The sequence below is a fragment of the Myxine glutinosa genome, chromosome 12 (assembly GCF_964187855.1).
Source record: "Myxine glutinosa chromosome 12, kmMyxGlut1.1, whole genome shotgun sequence".
Lineage (NCBI taxonomy): Eukaryota > Metazoa > Chordata > Myxini > Myxiniformes > Myxinidae > Myxine > Myxine glutinosa.
The window spans coordinates 10,194,190-10,217,899 of record NC_136272.1 but is presented as its reverse complement, the minus strand read 5'-3'; the positions used below and the strand labels follow the sequence as shown (position 1 = coordinate 10,217,899).

The 23,710-nt window shown below is 45.4% G+C and overlaps 1 protein-coding gene across 1 annotated transcript in view; it reads left to right on the top strand.

The window, feature by feature from the left end:
* Nucleotides 1-23,710, top strand: part of LOC137416687 (uncharacterized) — a 36,485-nt gene that overhangs the window by 4,139 nt on the left and 8,636 nt on the right. The window contains exons 3-4 of the mRNA XM_078766459.1: nucleotides 8,907-8,975; nucleotides 14,862-14,960. Coding sequence (XP_078622585.1) covers nucleotides 8,930-8,975; nucleotides 14,862-14,960 — 145 coding nt within the window. The 5' untranslated portion in view covers nucleotides 8,907-8,929. The remainder of the gene's footprint in view (nucleotides 1-8,906; nucleotides 8,976-14,861; nucleotides 14,961-23,710) is intronic.

Sequence of the window (23,710 nt, the reverse complement as noted above, 5' to 3'; positions counted from 1 at the left end):
TCCGGTGTTTGGCGACGCGTTTCGTTGAAGATAACCAGGCCCGTGCGACCCGAGGTTGGTCTTAAAGTATTTTAATAATAAATTGGAGGTGCATAAGATTGTGAATCAAACAAAGACGGGTGAAAGAAACTCCTATTGAACGTTTTCAATTTGTTATGCATACTTCCGCATCCGCAAGATGGCGGCCTCCAATGCGCTTCGGAATTCTCAAGCCAAGGCATAATCAGGTTGTCGACATAAGACGTACGCGTTTATTGACAACACCGGCTTCGCTGGCTATAAGTAGGGATCTGGTGGACCATGTTTTCGGATTGAGTGTATCTTCGTCCCCATTACGAGGAGTGGGGTATGTTAATTAGTTCAGGGATTATGGGTAATGTATCCCTTGCATGTCGATACCTCTGTAATTTATTTTCTGTGTCCCTTTTGGCACCACACCATAGACACTAGCCAAATCGCGCATTTAAACATCCCTAGTTAATAAAAAGCTAACCGGAAGTCATGCATCAAGCCCTACCGCTGACCACCCAGACTTGGGAAGCACACAGCCACAGGTCGGGCAGGCGGAGGCCAAGCCCCAAGGAGCCATGATTGGGCAGGGTTTTGATTGATGGAAAGGACTGGAAGGGAGTGACTCGCTGATTGGCGAAGCACCCCAGATGACGTCAGAGCTTGGTGATAAAAGAACGTGCTCGCGGACATTTTCTCCCTCTTCGCTCTTCTTCTTGGCTTGACACGCTAGTGGACATTCTCTGTTCTCTTCTCCTTGGCTCCTCGCTCTGACTGATTCCCTCTTACGCCTGCTCGCTTTGAACTTTGTTGGTGAACGATCGCATTTTTTATCTCTCTCCACATCAATGCCCTTCTGGTTCTTCTCTGATTTTGGATCTCATCACGGGCAGCCGTGCGCCAATATGTTGCTGGTGGTCATGAGGGGGAAGAGCCGTGGCTTCCCAAGCAAGAGCGATGGGTGGACGAGCACTGCTGGCTCGCTGCAATGCGACACACAGTGAGGACTGGGTTCCAGCCAACAAACGAGCGGTTCCAGCCAACAAACGAGCGGTTCCTGCCAACAAACACAGGCCGTTCCTGCCAACAAACACAGGCGGTTCCCGCCAAAGAGCGATTGCATTTTACCGCGAATGCCGAGACGAGTTCTGATGAGACGCACTGGTCGAGTGGAGCTAAGTGCAATTAAATAACACGTTTTGCTTTTACCGTTCTATTTCCCATTGTCCGTATTTGATTCAGTGTGTGGGAGCGCTCCATATATACATTTTAGTGCTACTGTGTTTTATTTTGTACCGGCAATTTCCTAATAAACCGGATATTTATTTTTGAACATTTTCAATCCGTTTCCTGTGAGTTTATTTATTACAGGTGAACACTGCATCGGGGAAACCATTCAGGTTAGGATCCGGTTTCCTCTCTCCCTCTTAATCCCCTTGCGTATTATCCGCCATTTGATTGAATGCCTCGGAGTGACAGCTCGTTTCGTCATCCGTGCTACCCTGCTGTGTTCACCACACAAGGTAGTTACTCGACAATGTATATATATATATATATATATATATATATATATATATATATATATATATATATATATATATATATATATATATATATATATATATATATATATATATATATATATATATATATGTATGTATGTATGTACGTACCCTACGTATGTAGAGGAACTGAGTTCGATTCCCAATCTGGGCACATTATTTTCCCAAAAATATTGACTGGTTGATACATACACGCTTGTTATATTGATACATACACGTTTGTTATATTGATATATACACGCTTGTGATATTGATACATACACGCTTGTGATATTGACGCATACACGCTTGTTATATTGATGCATACACGTTTGTTATATTGATACTGTTACGGGGTCCCCCCCCGCCTTACCCCTGGTCTCGATGGACCTCCGGACCCCGAGAGGGTCCCCGGCAGAAAGATGTTTCTACCCCTCACTGGAACCAGCAAATGAAACAGTCGAGTCAAATGATGCAACCACACCCGGTTTAAGCAAACCATAATATATTATAAATCCCACACGAAGAGCCATACCGAAATGGGGCAAGCCATACAGCAATGGGGCAAGCCATACAGCAATGGGGCAATCACACACAAAGAGCCATACAGCAATGGGGCAATCACCCCTACTTTCAAATCCTACGATAATATCCCTATCAAGCCCCTCAACCCCACACTCACGGCACCTCCCCCAATGTCTCTGCTCCACTCCAAGGCGAAGTCCCAATGTCTCTGTGCGCTCCCGCGATCGGGGAGTCAAGGTCCGATGGTCAATTGAGGCGTCGACGAGCGAGACGACCCCGAGGTCACGTGCTCAGCCCCCAGCAGCACAGCGGTGGAGAGGAACCTCACAAAGATTCGAATTGAGGCGTCGACGAGCAAGACGACCCCGAGGTCACGTGCTCAGCCCCCAGCAGCACAGCGGTGGAGAGGAACCTCACAAAGATTCGCTCCGACGTACACGTTGCGGTTCAACCCGTGAGCCTCCGTAGAATTCGCACGTGCCCCTCTCTGGCACGGCCGTTCCCGGCAATCCACCAGGGAATAATGCCCAGCCGACACGACGAAATCCTGTTCCCTGCAGGGTGCTCGCGTGGCCAGAATGGCGAGCAGCTTTCGCTCCAACCCGGGGTCTCAAGGTCTGGATCCTCCGGAACCTCACGGAGAATACCCGGCGACACAGGCTCCCCGCACTCCGGCGATATTTCTTATCGACCAAACTTCCTTTTAAGGACGCAAGGTTCCCTCGCACTGTACGTCGAACGCTCGACCCGGAGCCTCCACCACCATGTCTCTTTCGGATCTCCTCCCACCTCCCTTTTCTTCGCTCCACCTCTTCCGGTCTCGATCCGGATTTCCTTTAAACAACAACAATCCCAATACTTGGACCCACAATAATAATAACAACACTAGGAATGAGTGCCGAACCCATAACACTCCCCCCCCCCCCCCCCCCCTTCAGGAAAGAAAGTTTGACCCCAGCGAAAACTTTCTTTGCAGGCCAACTTTTGTAAACAAACCACCCAAGCCCATTGATAGTACTTTTTCCCGGGAGGCCAAGCTGAGTATTCCTTACATGGACGCCTTTAGGAACATGGAGTTCACGGTTAGTCCATGCAGGAACGTTTACTACATGGACGCCTTTAGGAACATGGCGTTCACGGTTAATCCGTGTAGGAAATTTCATTACCTGGACGCCTTTAGGAATGTGGCATTCACGGTTAATCCGTGTAGGAATTTTGGCTCGGCTGCTCCGCAGCATTCAGTGCTTCACCTCTTTCCAACTTCCCTAAGATTCACGGTTGGACCACCTGTCACTGTAGTCACGTGAATAACGGTCTCCTTCTCGGCCGCTATCCTGATAGTCGTCCTTTCGGGAGCTGCCGTAACTCGGGGAGCCTCCATAGCAATATCGGCTGCGGCCACCACCAACACTACCGCCAAGTTGTCCTCTTCTGTAGCCCCCTCGATGCCGACGAAATGCCTTCCCTACTGTTATGGTCCAACCCTCCAACTCCTGGTTATTCAGATCCTTTTCTGCATTTCTGGCGTCCTTTGAGTTTTCAAACGTGACAAAGCCAAACCCTCTGGACTTCTGTCTCTCCCTGTCTTTTATCAGCAGCACTTCCAAAAGCGGTCCATATTGGCTGAAGGTAGACTCCAGAACATCTTCCTTTGTTTTGAAGTTCAGTCCACCTACAAAGAGCTTGCCAACTTTGCCTCCATCCCTGACTGGTGTGGTGTTATTTCCCATATCGGACTTTTTCACAACCATCAGGTTACGAGAAACTTGACCCCCGGCCAAATCATTCCCAACCACAACTGATACTCCCTCTACAGGAAGAGTGGATTGCAACCCCACAGTGACCAGTCCTGACACCAAATCAGACTCTAGATTGATGACATGAAGGGGAGCGCTAACCCAGCCACCGATCCCCTGTAACCGAACACTATCACCAGTTGCTGTACCCTCCGACAATGGCAAAATGCCTTCAAGCATTAAGGATTGATGTGCTCCGGTGTCCCTCAATACCCTAACAGGTCTTGGGTTAGTCGAGTCTCCCTCCAGTGAGACAAACCCCTCATAAATAAATGGTTGGTAACTCTTCTGCGGGTGATTCCTCACATTTGCCATCGCATTCGGAGTGGTACTAGTCAGACTCCGCTCCCGATTTTCCTTTCCCAAAGCATGACAGTGGGACATCAAGTGTCCCGGTTTATGGCAAAAAGGGCAAGTAGGCCCGGAGGAGAACCTCATGGTCTGCCTCGAGGCCCACGGAGGATACGACTGCCTTGAAACCGTTGACTTCCGACCTCCAGAAGTCGTGATATGAAAGTGGTCCTCCTCTCGAGTCCGCCCCCATGAATTTTCGTTCTCCGCCCCTGCTGTACCATAGCTCCCCTGGCTACGTCTAGGCGAGAAGTTAGGGTTGTGGAACCCCATCCTGTGGGTTAAGGCAAAGTCATCTGCCATGGTTGCTGCCTCATACAACTTTGGTACTTTCCTTTCCTCCAGGTGTATTTTAATGTCCTCGTGGACACACTGTTGGAATTCCTCCACCAGGATCAATTGTCGCAATGGTTCGAAGTCTTTCCCAACTCCTTTCGAATTGCACCACCTATCAAACATGGTTTCTTTCAATCTGGCAAACTCCACGTGGGTCTCACTCTCCCTCCTCATGGCATTCCGGAATTTCTGCCGGTAAGCTTCCAGGACCAATTCATAGGCTTTGAGAAGGTGTTTCTTCAATACCTCATAATCTGCACACTGGTCAATCGGTAAAGCCGAATAAATCTCTTGAGCTTTACCCACCAGAACACTTTGCACGAGTATGGACCAGTACTCCTCAGGCCAGTTTAACTCTCGAGCCACTTTCTCAAAGTGTGGATAAAACTTGGCTACCTCCTTCTCATTGAAGGGTGGGACCAGCCTCACATGTCTGCCAACATCGCAGGTGTTCTGACTAGGTGTCGAACCAGTCAGCAGGGATGGTACCTCTCCACATTCTCTTATTAACTCCAGCTCCTTGACTTTAATTTCCTGCTGACGCGCCAATTCACAGTCCTTTAACTCCCTTTCGGCTCTTCTCTCCTCTGCTTCGAGGTCTCTTTCCACTCTCCTTTCCTCTCTTTTTTTGTCTTCTAACCTTTCCTGGAGTTCTCTTTCCACTCTCCTTTCCTCTGTTTTTTTGTCTTCTAACCTCTCCTGGAGTTCTCGCTCCTGTGCTTTTTCCCTTTCTTGGCTCCGTAATTGCATCTCCAGTTTCCGGAGCTCCACATTTTCTTGTTCTTCTGGTAACCAATCCCAGGGGACCTCTTCCCATGCTTTTAATCCCACCATAGATTGTATCACCACTGTCTGCAACTCTGCCTTCCTCGTATTAGTTCGGACCTCCAAGCTAAAATGTTTGGCCAATTTCCAGAGGTCCGATTTTACTCACGCTCTGAACTGTGCTTCACTCGGGGTCACCGTAAACTTCTCTGCATCAAACGCCATAGTGACTACTGGTAACACCTGTTAACCTTCACACAAGAAATTTCTAACAAACAAAAACAAAAGTATATATTTTTTTTTTGTTGTTGTTGTTGTTGTTTGTTTTTGGAAGAAATTTGGGAATGTTGGAAAAAGTTCCACACTTGGGAATTCTTTCCCAGACTAAATTTAGGATTTTTTTTTTTAGATCCCGGACGCAGACCCAATTGCGAATCCACGAATATCAATTTGGACGAGCCCCCAATTTCTGTTATGGGGTCCCCCCCCCCCCCCCCCCCGCCTTGCCCCTGGTCTCGGTGGACCTCCGGACCCCGAGAGGGTCCCCAGCAGAAAGATGTTTCTACCCCTCACTGGAACCAGCAAATGAAACAGTCGAGTCAAATGATGCAACCACACCCGGTTATAAGCAAACCATAATATATTATAAATCCCACACAAAGAGCCGTACCGCAATGGGGCAAGCCATACAGCAATGGGGCAATCACACACAAAGAGCCATACAGCAATGGGGCAATCACCCCTACTTTCAAATCCTACGATAATATCCCTATCAAGCCCCTCAACCCCACACTCACGGCACCTCCCCCAATGTCTCTGCTCCACTCCAAGGCAAAGTCCCAATGTCTCTGTGCGCTCCCCGCGATTGGGGAGTCAAGGCCCGATGGTCAATTGAGGCGTCGACGAGCGAGACGACCCCGAGGTCATGTGCTCAGCCTCCAGCAGCACAGCGGTGGAGAGGAACCTCACAAAGATTCGCTCTGACGTACACGTTGCGGTTCAACCCGCGAGCCTCCGTAGAAATCGCACGTGCCCCTCTCTTGCACGGCCGTTCCTGGCAATCCACCAGGGAATAATGCCCAGCTGACACGACGAAAGCCTGTTCCCTGCAGGGTGCTCGCCTGGCCAGAATGGCGAGCGGCTTTCGCTCCAACCCGGGTTCTCAAGGTCTGGATCCTCCGGAACCTTGCAGAGAATACCCAGCGACACAGGCACAGAACACTTTACCAACTTCATCGCACTCCGGCGATATTTCTTATCGACCGAACTTCCTTTTAAGGATGCAATGTTCCCTCGCACTGTACGTCGAACGCTCGACCCGGAGCCTCCACCGCCATGTCTCTTTCGGATCTCCTCCCACCTCCCTTTTCTTCGCTCCACCTCTTCCGGTCTTGATCCGGATTTCCTTTAAACAACAACAATCCCAATACTTGGACCCACAATCTATCTATAATTCCAGTAATCTCTGTGTGTATGTGTGTGTGTCTGTGTGTTTGTCTGTGACCGCTGTTTCTCGACAACCACGGGTCCGATATACTTGAAACTTGCCAGGTATATTGCTGGGGACCTGAGGATGTGCCTTTTCAAGGTTTCATATTAATCGGAGAAGTAGTTACCGAGCTATGGCGATTTATTTACCAAACTAATCACAGAACAGGTTGCGGGGTAGGCCAGCCAATCACAGAACACGTTGTTGCGTAGGCGTGGCCGATGTGAGAGCGCGTGCGCCATTACGGATAGTAATTCAATTAAAATTGCCAGATATATTGCTGGGGACCTGAGGATGTGCCTTTTCAAGGTTTCATATTAATCGGAGAAGTAGTTACCGAGCTATGGCGATTTATTTACCAAACTAATCACAGAACAGGTTGCGGGGTAGGCCAGCCAATCACAGAACACGTTGTTGCGTAGGCGTGGCTGATGTGAGAGCGCGTGCGCCATTACGGATAGTAATTCAATTAAAAACATAAAAACATTGTCCCAATTCAGTCAGAGCGAAGGGCGTTGTTTTTTTTGTTTTTTTTCCCCACGCACGATCACGCGAAAGCGAAGAGCGTTTTATTTTTCCCCTAAAATTCAGTCGCCGGACGGTGAAAGTTTTTTTTTTTGGGCAGCTACTGGCAGCCACGTACGGGCAATCACAGGACACGTTGTTGTGTCGACGTGCCGTGTTGTTTTCCCTCGCGGTTTGGAATGTTTTTCCTTTTCATTTTTTGTTCTCTTCTCTTTCTACTTTTCCTTGCGATTAAATTGCAAAAAGCCAAAATACGTTGGCGCTAATTGAATAATTGGGCATTAACACTAAATGGCGAATAATCGTAACTGCGATATGCGAACTTCCGGACACTTGATTTGAACTTGATTTAAATTTGGAAATTTTTTTTTTTTTTTTTTTTTGGCAAGGAACGGGCACCCACGTACGGGCACGTCCTAGTAATAATAACAACACTAGGAATGAGTGCCGAACCCGTAACAATACATACACGCTTGTGATATTGACACATACACGCTTGTCATATTGATACATACACGCTTGTTATATTGATACATACACGCTTGTTATATTGATACATACACGCTTGTTATATTGATACATACACGCTTGTTATATTGCTCGAATCCAGAATCCAATCCGGGGTGAGAATCCAGATGCAGATATATACTGTTTTGCTGGTTTGTCACAGGCAGAATGAGTCATCAATGTGTGTGTCGTGCCGTCCTTCAGATAGACGTTAATCTAAGCATCCCATATGCCAGAATTAGCTAGTTAACGGTAACGATTCCACAGTGTCTTTCGCTTAGAGTAGCCGAGCTATCCTCAAAACCATGAACAAATTACAACATTCCTACTCCAATCTACATTGTGTCATTGCATCATGGCAAAGCCACACCTTCAGCCAATGATGCTATTGCTACCTTATGCTGCTGCATGAGGTGGCATCCATATCCATCACCTTGTGCTGCATATGGAAGAAGAAGAAGAAGATGATGATGAGGGAGAATCATGGATGTTGGACACGATTGTCCTTGCGATCCATGATTCCCCCCAATTCCACGTCAGGAGAAAGAACTTTGCTAAAATCACACAAAACTTCCCTCAAACGTCTGGGAAGTCAAAATCCATGACAGCGAGAGATGCTCATTCATCTGATTTGTAAAACTTGATTTGTTCTGTCTACCTGCACCTGCAGGGCCTTTAACCTCATACCTTGTAAGTTAGCTCACTTGGTGTTTACAAAGAAATATCCTCCAAACACTAACACAAAGGATTTGATGGTGAACTTGAAGTGTCCAAGGTCCGTACAGTTGTTTGGCACTAAATGTCCGACAAGCCGTAAGATTTGCCTGAAACTAAATGTGAGATTGTAGATCAGGATGCATTTATAAATAGGAGGGAAGGAATTTTGTTTATACCAGCAAAAAATTTCCATTAATGTCATTTTCATGTATTATTGTAAATAACTGTTTGAACACTTTACCAACTTCATAATGGAAACATCGTTAAATATTTTCATTGTTCACTTCTCCTTTCCTCAGATCCTCATTTCCTAATATCCCATCTCTACCCATTTTATACCTGTAGGTTCCCGGAGAATACCTGAAACGATGTCTGTGTTACCGTTTGTGGTTTTGATTGGAATTCTTGGGGCAGGTAAGAGAGTTAAAAGGATGACGTGTGTGTTTAGATTGTTGGATAAATATATAAATGTTATTTAATATAATTCAGTGTTGAACTTCATCTGAATCTTTGATTTTCTTGCAGATTTACAGGTTTGGAGATTTTATTGACTTTGTTAATTATGATTATGTAAGGCTGAAAAGGTGATGTTTCTCTTCTATTTACACGTTTGGAGATTTTATTTACTTTGGTAATTATGATTATGTATTGCTGAAAAGGTGATGTTTCTCTTCTATTTACAGGTTTGGAGATTTTATTTGCTTTGTTAATTATGATGATGTAAGGCTGAAAAGGTGATGTTTCTCTTCTATTTACACGTTTGGATATTTTATTTACTTTGGTAATTATGATTATGTAAGGCTGAAAAGGTGATGTTTCTCTTCGACTTACAAGTTTGGAGATTTTATTTACTTTGGTAATTATGATTATGTAAGGCTGAAAAGGTGATGTTTCTCTTCGATTTACACGTTTGGAGATTTTATGTACTTTGATAATTATGATTATGTAAGGCTGAAAAGGTGATATTTCTCTTCGACTTACACGTTTGGAGATTTTATTGACTTTGTTAATTATGATTATGTAATGCTGAAAAGGTGATGTTTCTCTTCTATTTACACGTTTGGAGATTTTATTGACTTTGTTAATTACTAGGGCATGCCCGTACTATATATAAGCTAGGACGTGCCCGTACGTGGGTGCCCGTTCCTTGCCAAAAAAAAAAAAAAAAAAAATTTGTGTAGGGGTGTGTGTGTGTAAACATCCTAGGGCGTGCCCGTACGTGGGTGCAAAAAAACATGCGTGCAAACAACAACAACAAAAAAAAACTTTGAAACCACGTGGCAGTAACGACCACAGAACCCCCCCCCCTCTATTTACATGAATGGTTTGGTCCATTCGCAACGACCACAGAACCCCCCCCCCCTCTATTTACATGCAATGGTTTGGTCCAAAGCGAACGGCTTGCAGTGTTTGGTAAAGAAATCGCCATAGCTCGGTAACTACTTCTCCGATTAATATGAAACCTTGAAAAGGCACATCCTCGGGTCCCCAGCAATATACCTGGCAAGTTTAAAGTATATCGGACCGGTAGTTGTCGAGAAACAGCAGTCACAGACAAACATACACACATACACACATACACACATACACACATACACACAGAGATTAATGGAATTATAGATAGATGATTATGTAATGCTGAAAAGGTGATGTTTCTCTTCTATTTACATGTTTGGAGATTTTATTTACTTTGTTAATTATGATTACGTAAGGCTGAAAAGCTGATGTTTCTCTTTTATTTACACGTTTGGAGATTTTATTTACTTTGTTAATTATGATTATGTAAGGCTGAAAAGGTGATGTTTCTCTTTTATTTACAGGTTTGGAGATTTTATTTACTTTGTTAATTATGATTATGTAACGCTGAAAAGGTGATGTTTCTCTTCTATTTACAGGTTTGGAGATTTTATTTACTTTGTTAATTATGATTATGTAATGCTGAAAAGGTGATGTTTCTCTTCTATTTACACGTCTGGAGATTTTATTTACTTTGTTAATTATGATTTTGTAATGCTGAAAAGGTGATGTTTCTCTTCTATTTACACATTTGGAGATTTTATTTCCTTTTTTAATTATGATTTTGTAATGCTGAAAAGGTGATGTTTCTCTTTTATTTACAGGTTTGGTGGACATTTTATTTACTTTGTTAATTATGATTATGTAATGCTGAAAAGGTGATTTTTCTCTTTTATTTACACGTTTGGAGATTTTATTTACTTTGTTAATTATGATTTTGTAATGCTGAAAAGGTGATGCTTCTCTTCCATTTACAGGTTTGGAGATTTTATTTACTTTGTTAATTATGATTATGTAACGCTGAAAAGGTGGTTTTTCTCTTCTATTTACAGGTTTGGAGATTTTATTTACTTTGATAATTATCATTTTGTAATGCTGAAAAGGTGATGTTTCTCTTCAATTTACAGGTTTGGAGATTTTATTTACTTTGTTAATTATGATTATGTAAGGCTGAAAAGGTGATCTTTCTCTTCTATTTACACATTTGGAGATTTTATTTACTTTGTTAATTATGATTATGTAAGGCTGAAAAGGTTATGTTTCTCTTCTATTTACAGGTTTGGAGATTTTATTTACTTTGTTAATTATGATTTTGTAATGCTGAAAAGGTGATGTTTCTCTTCCATTTACAGGTTTGGAGATTTTATTTACTTTGTTAATTATGATATTTAATGCTGAAAAGGTGATGTTTCTCTCCATTTACATGTTTGGAGATTTTATTTACTTTGTTAATTATGATTTTGTAATGCTGAAAAGGTGATGTTTCTCTTCCATTTACAGGTTTGGAGATTTTATTTACTTTGTTAATTATGATTTTGTAATGCTGAAAAGGTGGTTTTTCTCTTCTATTTACAGGTTTGGAGATTTTATTCACTTTGTTAATTATGATTTTGTAATGCTGAAAAGGTGATGTTTCTCTTCCATTTACAGGTTTGGAGATTTTATTTACTTTGTTAATTATGATATTTAATGCTGAAAAGGTGATGTTTCTCTCCATTTACATGTTTGGAGATTTTATTTACTTTGTTAATTATGATTTTGTAATGCTGAAAAGGTGATGTTTCTCTTCCATTTACAGGTTTGGAGATTTTATTTGCTTTGTTAATTATGATTATGTAATGCTGAAAAGGTGATGTTTCTCTTCCATTTACATGTTTAGAGATTTTATTGACTTTGTTAATTATGATTATGTAAGGCTGAAAAGGTGATGTTTCTCTTCTATTTACATGTTTGGAGATTTATTTACTTTGTTAATTATGATTATGTAATGCTGAAAAGGTGATTTTTCTCTTTTATTTACACGTTTGGAGATTTTATTTACTTTGTTAATTATGATTTTGTAATGCTGAAAAGGTGATGCTTCTCTTCCATTTACAGGTTTGGAGATTTTATTTACTTTGTTAATTATGATTATAATGTAATGCTGAAAAGGTGGTTTTTCTCTTCTATTTACAGGTTTGGAGATTTTATTTACTTTGATAATTCTGATTATGTAATGCTGAAAAGGTGATGTTTCTCTTCCATTTACATGTTTAGACATTTTATTGACTTTGTTAATTATGATTATGTAATGCTGAAAAGGTGATCTTTCTCTTCTATTTACACGTTTGGAGATTTTATTTACTTTGTTAATTATGATTATGTAAGGCTGAAAAGGTTATGTTTCTCTTCTATTTACAGGTTTGGAGATTTTATTTACTTTGTTAATTATGATTTTGTAATGCTGAAAAGGTGATGTTTCTCTTCCATTTACAGGTTTGGAGATTTTATTTACTTTGTTAATTATGATATTTAATGCTGAAAAGGTGATGTTTCTCTCCATTTACATGTTTGGAGATTTTATTTACTTTGTTAATTACTAGGGCATGCCCGTACTATATCTATATCTAAAATTATATCCCCCCCCTCTATTTACATGAAATGGTTTGGTCCAAAGCGAACGGCTTGCGAGTGGTGACAATCCCCCCCCTCTATTTACATGCAATGGTTTGGTCCAAAGCGAACGGCTTCCGGAGTTTGGTAAAGAAATCGCCATCGCGTGCACAAACGCGCAGGAAAGCGAATGAATCGCAAATTCGTTTTTATTAGTTGTAAAACATAGTTTAACGCCAACATAGTTTGCAAACGTGAAATAAATGAATACGCTCTCAAATGTGCCATCCGAGGCAGAGTGTGTCCGCCACGTTCGGCACACGCGATAGCTCGCTGCTCTCTGATTGGTTGAATCGTTTTTTGGACATAGCTCGGTAAGTAATTGTCCGATTAATATGAAACCTTGAAAAGGCACATCCTCGGGTCCCCAGCAATATACCTGGCAAGTGAAAAGTATATCGGACCCGTGGTTGTCGAGAAACAGCGGTCACAGACAGACAAACGTACAAACGTACAAACGTACAGACAGAGATTACTGGAATTATAGATAGATGATTTTGTAATGCTGAAAAGGTGATGTTTCTCTTCCATTTACAGGTTTGGAGATTTTATTTACTTTGTTAATTTTGATTTTGTAATGCTGAAAAGGTGGTTTTTCTCTTCTATTTACAGGTTTGGAGATTTTATTCACTTTGTTAATTATGATTTTGTAATGCTGAAAAGGTGATGTTTCTCTTCCATTTACAGGTTTGGAGATTTTATTTACTTTGTTAATTATGATATTTAATGCTGAAAAGGTGATGTTTCTCTCCATTTACATGTTTGGAGATTTTATTTACTTTGGTAATTATGATTTTGTAATGCTGAAAAGGTGATGTTTCTCTTCCATTTACAGGTTTGGAGATTTTATTTGCTTTGTTAATTATGATTATGTAATGCGGAAAAGGTGATGTTTCTCCTCCATTTACATGTTTAGAGATTTTATTGACTTTGTTAATTATGATTATGTAAGGCTGAAAAGGTGATGTTTCTCTTCTATTTACATGTTTGGAGATTTTATTTACTTTGTTAATTATGATTATGTAAGGCTGAAAAGGTGATGTTTCTCTTTTATTTACACGTTTGGAGATTTTATTTACTTTGTTAATTATGATTATGTAATGCTGAAAAGGTGATGTTTCTCTTCCATTTACAGGTTTGGAGATTTTATTTACTTTGTTAATTATGATATTTAATGCTGAAAAGGTGATGTTTCTCTTTTATTTACAGGTTTGGAGATTTTATTTACTTTGTTAATTATGATTATGTAATGCTGAAAAGGTGATTTTTCTCTTTTATTTACACGTTTGGAGATTTTATTTACTTTGTTAATTATGATTTTTAATGCTGAAAAGGTGATGTTGCTCTTCTATTTACAGGTTTGCAGATTTTATTTACTTTGTTAGTTATGATTATGTAATGCCGAAAAGGTGATGTTGCTCTTTTATTTACAGCTTTGGAGATTTTATTTACTTTGTTAATTATGATTATGGAATTTTTTTTTTTTTTTTTTTTTTTTTGTATACTGAATCGAGGCTCGTGAAAGAGCTAACATTTATTTCACAAACAAATCAACCAGACAAACAAAATATACAAAAAGAGGGAGCGGAAGACAAGATGGGGAGAGAAGGGGAAGCACACAACCACAACATTTGAGAGCAGGGAGAAGTGTGGGAGGGAGAGGGCTTGGGGGCAGGAGGCGTGGGAAGGGGGGGGGGGGGGGTGGGAGAAGTATAAAACACAAGGGGACCGAAATTAGCGGGGGTAGAAAAGATCAAGGTTTTGGATGGGGGAGGATAAGAGATGGTGGTGAACAGCTGTTTTAAAGACCTGGAGGATGGAGTGGGATTGAAGAGAGTGAGGGAGTTTGTTCCAGAGGTGGGAGAAAAGAGGAATGAAGGAGTGAAGGTGAGCAGAAAGTCTTGATTTTGGCAGTTTAACCATAAGAGGGTTGCAGGCAGATCTTGTGCGACCTGTAGGAATATTTGGGGGATAGAGCCCAGAGAGGGCTGGGGGGGCAAGGCCAGAGAGGAGTCGGTAGAAGACAGAAAGCCCACCAACCTGCCTGCGGTGAGTGAGTGAAAGGTCCTTGGAGTTAGCTTCATCGCGGGAGAATCCAATGATTCTGAATATGATTATGTAATGCTGAAATCCGACGAAGCCGACGAAGCCGACGATGTAATGCTGAAAAGGTGATGTTTCTCTTCTATTTTCAATTGATGATTCACATTATTTAATATAATTATTGAAGACATACCTGGATAGTGGATATGGACAGCAGTTGTACAGGACATTCGGATATTTGATGATTTTATAAATAGCGAGGTAAAATGTGTTTCTCTCTGACATTGCTCCTGTTCTGTGCATTTTCAGCTGCAGAATTGAAATGCTATGTTGGAGTCCCAGGTGTGAACACAGAACTGACCTGCCCAGGAAGTGAACCTGCTTGTGGCACTGCGACATCATCAATCCGTAAGCAATATTTACTTGTTTAATTTCATACAGTTAGTTACATGAGATGTTGAAAGTAATTGCTTTCCTTCTATCACACATTTCCTGCAGGTTGATTGTGAGATTTGATTTTCTATAATCTACAACGATATTTAATTGGGTATAACTTACTACTGAGATTGATGAGCATGGATAAAAGTTCATCCAGTAATGTTATTCTAACTGAACCGGTTTTGCTCCTTGTGATGTGAATTTCTCAATCCTGCGACATGGAGGGACATTCTATAGACTGGATCGTTGTAAGTGGAAGCCGACGATCATTTTTGACAGTTATGGCACTTTGAACTTTGGGAATTCTGATAATTCTGATGATCCTTAACTCAGTGCCATTTTAAGTTTTAATTTCCTTTAAAAACCAATCTCTGCAATAATAGGACCGATTGAGATCAAATTTTCACCGTAGGTGGGACTCTGTCTGTAGAATATTTTAATGGTAATTATGACGTCACAGGTCACGTGGTTCGGCCGCCATATTGTTTTTCGTGAAAACACAAAAATCCCTTTTTCTCTGCAACAGCTAAACAGATCGAGGCCAAATGTTGCAGGCAGAATCACATACCCATGACGAACAAAAAAGTCAGCGAGCATGACGTCATGCGTCACATGGTTTCAGAGTTATGACGTTTTAAAGCATGAACCTTTAAAACCGAGCTCCTCCCTCATTTTTGATCCAATCGAGGGGAAACTTCACAGATCTGTTCAGCGTGTCAGTCTACTAAAATGTCCTTTTGGAATTTGCAATAGGGCACGTGGTTTGGCAGATATCGTTAATTAAACGAAAAAAAAATGGATATCTCTTCTTTATTCTAGAGTTCTCCTCAAGCCGTACCGTGCGCCCTCAGCCTGGTCTCGCGAACGTCAACAGCGCGATACAGAGCGTGCTTTCGGGAGGGGCGGAGCCAAGCCGAGCAACATATATACGTACGTAGTGTGTTCAAAAAGTATCCGACCTTTATTTTTCGTGCGTAAAAAAAAAGAAGCTAGGGAGGCGTTGATTGGTGCACGTATGTAGGCGATCCTAATGCACACGCGTGAATTTTTTCCCACCTGCAGAAGCTGTCATTCGACGGCAGACCGCCGATGAGTGAGGACATGTAAGTGAGCGCCGTCGGATTTTCATTTTTGACAAAATGACGGAAAAACTTGAACAACGCTACTGCATCAAATTTTGTGGTTTTTGGCCTCGGGGATGTTGGATGCTTCCATTGTGATGACTGCAACTTGGTTTCTGGGTCGTACCCATAAACCCAGGACTCATCGCCAGTGATCACTGTGTTGAGGAAGCTGGGATCGCTGTTCACAGTCTCCAGCATGTCCTGTGTGATCTCCAAACGGAGTTGCTTCTGCTCAATCGTTAGCAGCTTTGGTACGAACTTCGCTGAGATTCTCCTGAAGCCCAAATCCTCCTTCATAATGGAATGAACGGTGTTGAATCTTGCGGATCGTTTCCACTTGGGAATCGCCAAGCTTTACACAAAATTTGATGCAGTAGCGTTGTTCAAGTTTTTCCGTCATTTTGTCAAAAACGAAAATCCGACGGCGCTCACTTACATGTCCTCACTCATCGGCGGTCTGCCGTCGAATGACAGCTTCTGCAGGTGGGAAAAAATTCACGCGTGTGCATTACGATCGCCTACATACGTGCACCAATCAACGCCTCCCTAGCTTCTTTTTTTTTACGCACGAAAAATAAAGGCCGGATACTTTTTGAACACAGTAGTATACACATCGATCATTGATCGTGAACCGGAAAATATAATAATTTACTGATATTTAGCGACTCGAAAGGTTCTTTATCAACAACTTATTTTCTCGTGCTTCTGCTGACCTGTCTGCAAGGTGTATAAATCGAAGTCCCGAGTGCGAATCACAGGTGAGCCCATCCTGAATTAATTTGCGATTGGGAACGATTCAGAACCTGTGGGTAAAGAACCCTTGGTAATTTCCCCAACAGTTTTCCGGACGACAGACTGCCGGTAGGGGACATGTATTGCAGCGCAATACTCAGAATGCTTGTTTTCTTTTGTTCACTGTCATGCCTCTGTTTTTCTCCACCCGAGAGTGTCATTCTCAAGACCAAAATTTTTTTTACTGCATTGGCGCTGCTTGTGCACGTACTGTATATATATATATTTCACGATATATATATCTGTGCAGTGTCTGTCCTGTCCTGACCTGTGTTGTGTTGTCACTAAACTACTCCCTCAAACTTTTGTGAAATCCTACCAAACTTCTGGTATGCGCCTACCTCTCCCGTGTGTATGTCCTTAGGGTATTTGTTTTAGAAAAATTTGGATTTTTTCTTTTCTTTTTTTGAAATGGTGAAGTGTTTAAAACTTCAACTTCTATTTTTTTATATAAAATGTATCATCACGTATATTACTAATACATTTGTGCAAAATAATTGCTTGTATTATGATTGGTGTGTGTAAACCATGAGAAAACAGCAACTGCTGCTTCTGCTGTCTCAACAATGGATGGAGGTCCTCAATGCCAAACAGGAAATCAGAGCTGTTTCCCTTGACATGTCACGTGCCTTCAATACAGTCTGGCACCCCGCTCTGCTTTCCAAACTCTCCTCCTATTGTATCCATGGAAATCTCCACTCATGGCTTGCGGACTTCCTCTCTGGTCGTAGTCAAAGTGTTATGGATTTACCGCCCACCCCAGTAGGGATGAATCTGAGACATCTTAGACAGTTACAGGATAATTTATGAGGGTCTTAACAAGTACATGGGAAAGCTGCCATTTTAAGAGCAACGAAAGTGTCTCAACAGAACACATCAGGCTAGGGTCTTTATACTCGACAGGAAATAATTAAATTTACTTCAAAGACAAGATGGAAAGAATAACAATTGGAGTTGTTTTTGTAAGGGGAAGCTATCAAGCCGCATCCTCTCGTCCACGCTGCTTTTGCTCAAGGTCGGTGCCTGAAAGCTTCAACAAGCAGGCCATGTTATCACAGGCCAGGGGTAGTTTGCCAGCCCTGCTCAATTCCCAGAATTACTCAAGGGGTTGCTCAGACAACAGGGCCAAATGTGAAATCCCTGACATTGGGATTCGACTGGAATCCACCACAATTCTCCCTTTGATACTAAATATCTTCTTTTTTTTTTAAGAAAGGAAGAAAGAGAAAGGAATGAAAGATATTTCATTATCACCCTTTGTCCCCCTAGGGATGCCATAGAAGTATTTCTCCTTTATTCCCGATGTACCTTGTACTCCATGAGGGTAAGTGAAAATCCCCCCCCTGCCGTCAAGAGACCTCAATAGTGCAATGGGGCAGGGCCAATTCCCACCTAACATGGAGCTGGGTCGGTGGATCGAAAACGAAACCCAAATACCTCGATGGGCCCCTTTCCCCTTATGATCTGGGTGGACCTATAAAAAGAAGAAGAAGAAGAAGAATATAGATAAATGATTGAGTAAATCTTGGCCTCCCTATACAATTCTGAGGCTATGTAAACAGCCTCCCTCGATAATTCTGAGGCTATGTAAACAAGCAATGTCGTTTGAAATCAAATACAGTGTGGGCCAAACCCTCCCAAACAGAATCAAACGCAAGAAGCGATCTGAAGCCCATTACTTCGGATGGGCCTTTTCAAAGCAAATCTCAGGTTAACAGCAGGCATTCATTTTGCCTTTATTTTCAGTTGACGCGAGTGTTAATGAGCTCTTGGTTGCACAAAGCAGTGCAGCATATTGAAGTACCGTTTTACCATCGACGTCATTGTTTAAGACAAGGCACTCTTCTTGACGTTTTCCCCCCTTTGGGCAATCAAGGGGGCAATCCTCCGGCTCGTGCAAGGGGCAATCCTCATTTTCGCTCTTCCGGAATGCACATGGGGTACTGGGTTAAAGATAGGGAGATGGCGGCACTCGTACAGGGGTGAATTGGAGTTCTTGTACAGGGGTCGTACAGTGCAACTGTTTCCTGCTTTATGGGGGAGTTTACCAGCTCGCTTTGCAAGTTGTCTTTTCTTCTTCATCAAGGCATATTGTATGCATGGTACGTTCTGTTGTCTTGGTCAAAAGCTTCCACCAATTTCTGCAGATTGCTGTTTCCGGCAGCAAGCTCAGCCAATTGCTCCTCAACTGAACCATAAAATATGATTTGTCCATGTACTGCCTTTGGAGACCATTTGAGGGTGGTATTCCTGCTGCCAAGGCCTTCACAAGTCATAGGGTGGTCAGCAGCAATAGGAGCCCCAAAGGAGCTGGGGGACATGCCAATGAAGACTTCTCTTGAAGTCGTCAGCCTGGCTGTATTGCTGTATTGGGCATTGTATGAACACGGCTCAAGGATGATCACAACGGTGTTCGTGGAGGTCTGCCAAATCCACTGACGCTTGAGCGAGCAATGGGTCGTCCCAGACTGGAACCTGATCTGCAGCCACCACTGGTATCTGGTCGAAGGTCACTCTCGTGCCTCTGTCTCCTGACCCCGGACCACACAGGGGAGTTTCCCCTGTACCTTCATTGCAAATTTACTGACACACATACAGATCAAAACTCCCCAGCCCCCTCCCCCTCCCAATGACAATGATGATCGATAGGAGGAGGCCCATGGCGACCCTCAGCCCATGAAATATCTTTTGAACCCATTTTCCGAATTGCCATTTATTTCCCTCATCTTCTAGACGGCTGGCTATTTTGAGCCGCACTCCCTTCGTCGTGTCTGGAAATCCAAATGCCACATTTACCTTCAACAATTTTCAAAATCACCTCCCTTAAACATTTCCCTGTATCTAAAAATGCATGATTTGCCAATCATTATCTCATCAATCATTATCTGCCAATGGAGAAACTCACCATATTTTCTCCATCCTGCTTCGTTGCATCCCTGCTTCGTAAACATCATTTTTTGTAAACACAAATATTTGTAAACATGATCCTGTATCGTTGCCATCCCAGGAACCTCTCATTCCTGAAACCTAAATCTGAAGCACATATTTTTCATATACACTTGCATTATTGCACCATTTTATTCCAAACATCTCAACAATCATCCTGAATGCAAAAATATTACACATTAAATCACAACACAATCCACATCACAAAAACTGGTAGTTGGGTGGGTGGGTCACACATGGGGGGGGGGGTCGGTTACACACGTGGGGGGTGGGTTACACACGGGGGGTGGGTCACACATTGTGGGGTGGGTCATACACGGGTTGGGTGGGTCACACACATGTGGGGTGTGTCACAACTCATTTCTTTTTTTCAATTCTTATTTTAAAATGCATTAAATTAATTGTACAGTATTGGTTGTTCCTAAACTTAAATCTTACTATAATTCACCAAATGTCCTTCCGTCTGTCTGTCTGTCTGTTCGAAGGTACCGTAAAAACTGCTGAATCGATCTCAAAGATATTTTGGATGGATAATCCTGGGATCTCCAGGAGTAAAATAGGCTATTGTGGCGGGCACAAGGGACAATAATTCCGCGCACCAGTGGGTGGCGCGAGCGTCCAGGCGGGGAACGAAAGCGCATGCCCCGCCTTTCGACCGATCGGCCACGCCCGGGGACAAGGCGTGGCCTCGGGACATATATGCAGGCTCTAAGCTCGAGCCCGCCCAGTGCTGAAGTGCGAGCTTTGAATAAAGACTCTTGTTTGTACCAATGCGTTGTGACCTACCTCTCTGGCAATCGAGTCATGTGTGCACAGCACCACACTGGTGACCCCGATTGGTTCAGCCGTTGCTGACCCCCAAACGCGCCATGGCTACCAACACCGTCAAACTCCCCGAGTTTTGGGAAGCGCAAGCCGACGTTTGGTTTGTGCAGGCCGAAGCTCAATTTCAGCTCCGAGGCATCACGGCGGACGAGACTCGGTACTACCACATGGTCGCCGCCCTCGGGCCCGGCACTGCCGCCCGAGTCGTGTCCATCCTTCGGCACCCGCCGGGTGACCACAAGTATGAGGCGCTCAAACGTCTCCTCCTCGCCACGATCGGGCTCACGGAGATCGAACGGGCCGACTGCCTCCTGGACCTTCCCGCCCTCGGCGACACACGACCATCCGTCCGGATGGATTTCATGCTGTCACTGCTTGGAGAACAGCGCCCGGATTTCTTGTTCCGCGCACTTTTCCTACGCCAGCTACCTGCACAGGTGCGCCTCACGCTAGCCGGTTCCAAACTAATGAAACCTCGCGCCCTGGCTGGAGAGGCCGACAAGTATTTCGCGGCCTGCGACACGCGGTCGGTGTACGGTGCTGCCGTAGTGGCTCCCGGTGCGGAGGCTCCAGCCCCCCCTGCTTCCCTCGTGGCCGCCGCCACCACCACCGCCACCGACACGGCCGCCGCGGGGGCCACCACCGCAAACCTGGTGCTACTACCATGCCAGGTTCGGCCGCAAGGCTAAAACGTGCCGCCCGCCGTGTTCTTTTGACAGGTCGGGAAACGACCAGCGCTCACTTGCGGCCATGAGCTTCGGCCATTCCGGCAGCCTCCTGTTCATCATGGACACCTTGTCCGGGCGCCGTTTTCTTTGCGACACAGGAGCGCAGGTAAGCGTCCTCCCCGCCTCCACGTTCGACAAGCAAGCCGCGGGCCGGGGCCCCCTTTGCTTGCCGCCAACGGTACACCCATCCGCACATTCGGGAAGCGTTGCCTCTCACTGCAGTTCAGAGGGCAGCGCTTTCAATTGTCGTTCGTGACCGCCAGCGTGCCAATGGCCCTGCTGGGGGCGGACTTCCTATGTGCGCATGGGCTGTTGGTCGACGTGAAGCGCAGACGTCTCGTCTAGGCCGAAACCTTCAGCTCGCTCGCTTGTTCGCTGAGCAGCTCGTTGAGCGGCTCACCGAGCGGCTTGCCAAGTGGCTTGCTGGAAGGTTCCGTCCCGGCGAGTTTAGTTTGCACGCTTCCGGCAGCGGATGACTTTACCCGCCTCCTAGCCAGTTTCCCGGCCCTCATGCGGCCCACCTTCTCAGCGGTGGCCGTTAAACATGGGGTGGAGCACCATATACCCATGGTCGGGCCGCCGGTCTACGCCCCGGCACGCCGACTCGAACCCACGAAGCTCGCCGTGGCGAAAGCGGAGTTCGCCACGCTGGAGCGGCTTGGGATCGTACGGCACTCCAACAGCGCTTGGGCTTCTCCTCTGCACATTGTGCCAAAGCCCGGCAGGGGATGGCAGCTGTGCGGGGACTACCGCCGGCTCAATGATGCCACCACCCCCGACTGCTACCCGGTCCCGCATATCCAGGACTTTTCCGCCCGGTTGGCAAACACGACCGTGTTTTCCAAGGTGGACCTCATCCGGGGCTACCACCAGGTCCCCGTACAACCGGGCGATGTCCCGAAGACGGCCGTCATCACCCCTTTTGGCCTCTTCGAGTTCCTGCGAATGCCTTTCGGGTTGAAGAATGCGGCCCAGGCGTTCCAACGGCTTATGGACAGCATCTTGCGCGACTTACTTTTCCTCTTGGTCTACATGGACGACATCCTAGTCGCGAGCGCGTCCCGGGAGGAGCACCTGCACCACGTCCGCACGCTTTTCGAACGCCTGGGCCAGCATGGCCTAATCATCAACCCTGCAAAGTGCCGTTTCGGCATCGCCACCATCGACTTCTTGGGGCACCGCATCACCAGGCACGGGGCCGTCCCTTTACCGGCCAAGGTGGAGGCGGCCAGGGATTTCCCGCGACCCCGCACGATCAAGGGGCTCCAGGAGTTCCTGGGCATGGTAAATTTTTACCACCGCTTTGTGCCCCACGTCGCCCAGCTCCTCCGCCCCCTGCACGCGGCCCTCCGGGGCAAGCCGGGCAAAGGTGATATCGCCTGGTCGGAGCCGATGGCCGCGGCATTTGCGGGCGCAAAGCTGGCCCTGGCCAATGCCACCATGCTGGCGCACCCGGCACCCGATGCGCCGATCGCCCTCACCACCGACGCGTCGGACTACGCGGTGGGCGCGGTGCACGAGCAGTGGGTGCGTGGTGCTTGGCAACCGCTGGCGTTTTTTACCCGGCAGCTTCGCCCGCACGAACGCCGCTACAGCACCTTCGACCGCGAGCTGCTCGGGCTCCACCTGGCGGTCCGACACTTCCGCCATCTGCTGGAGGGCCGCCCGTTCATGGCTTTCGTCGACCACAAGCCCCTTGTGTTCGTGATGGCCAAGGTCGCCGAGCCATGGTCGGCATGGCAGCAGCGTCACCTCTCTGCCGTGTCCGAGTATACGACGGACATCCGTCACGTGGCGGGTAAAGCCAACATGGTGGCGGATTGCCTTTCCCGGTCCGTCGCGCACGCGGTCCACTTCGGGATCGACTATGCCCGGATGGCGGAGGACCAGACCGCCGACCCCAGCGTCCCGGCCTTGCGGACCGCCGTCACGGGCCTCCGCGTCACCGAGGTGCCGTTCGACACCGCGGGCGCGGCCCTCCTGTGTGACGTCTCCCTCGGCCGGCCTCGCCCCATCGTGCCCACTGGCTGGCAGTGCCCAGTGTTCGACGCCATCCACGGCCTGTCCCACCCGGGCATGAAGGCCTCCCAGAAGCTCGTCATGGCAAAGTTCGTCTGGCATGGCTTCAGGAAGGACGTCCGCGACTGGGCCAGGACGTGCCTCACGTGCCAGCACACAAAGGTCCGCTGCCACACCCAGGCCCCGTTGGCCCCGTTTGCGGTGCCCGAGCGTCGGTTCGACCACGTACACGTCGACTTGGTGGGACCTCTGCCCCCCTCGCAGGGGTTCACCCACCTCCTCACCA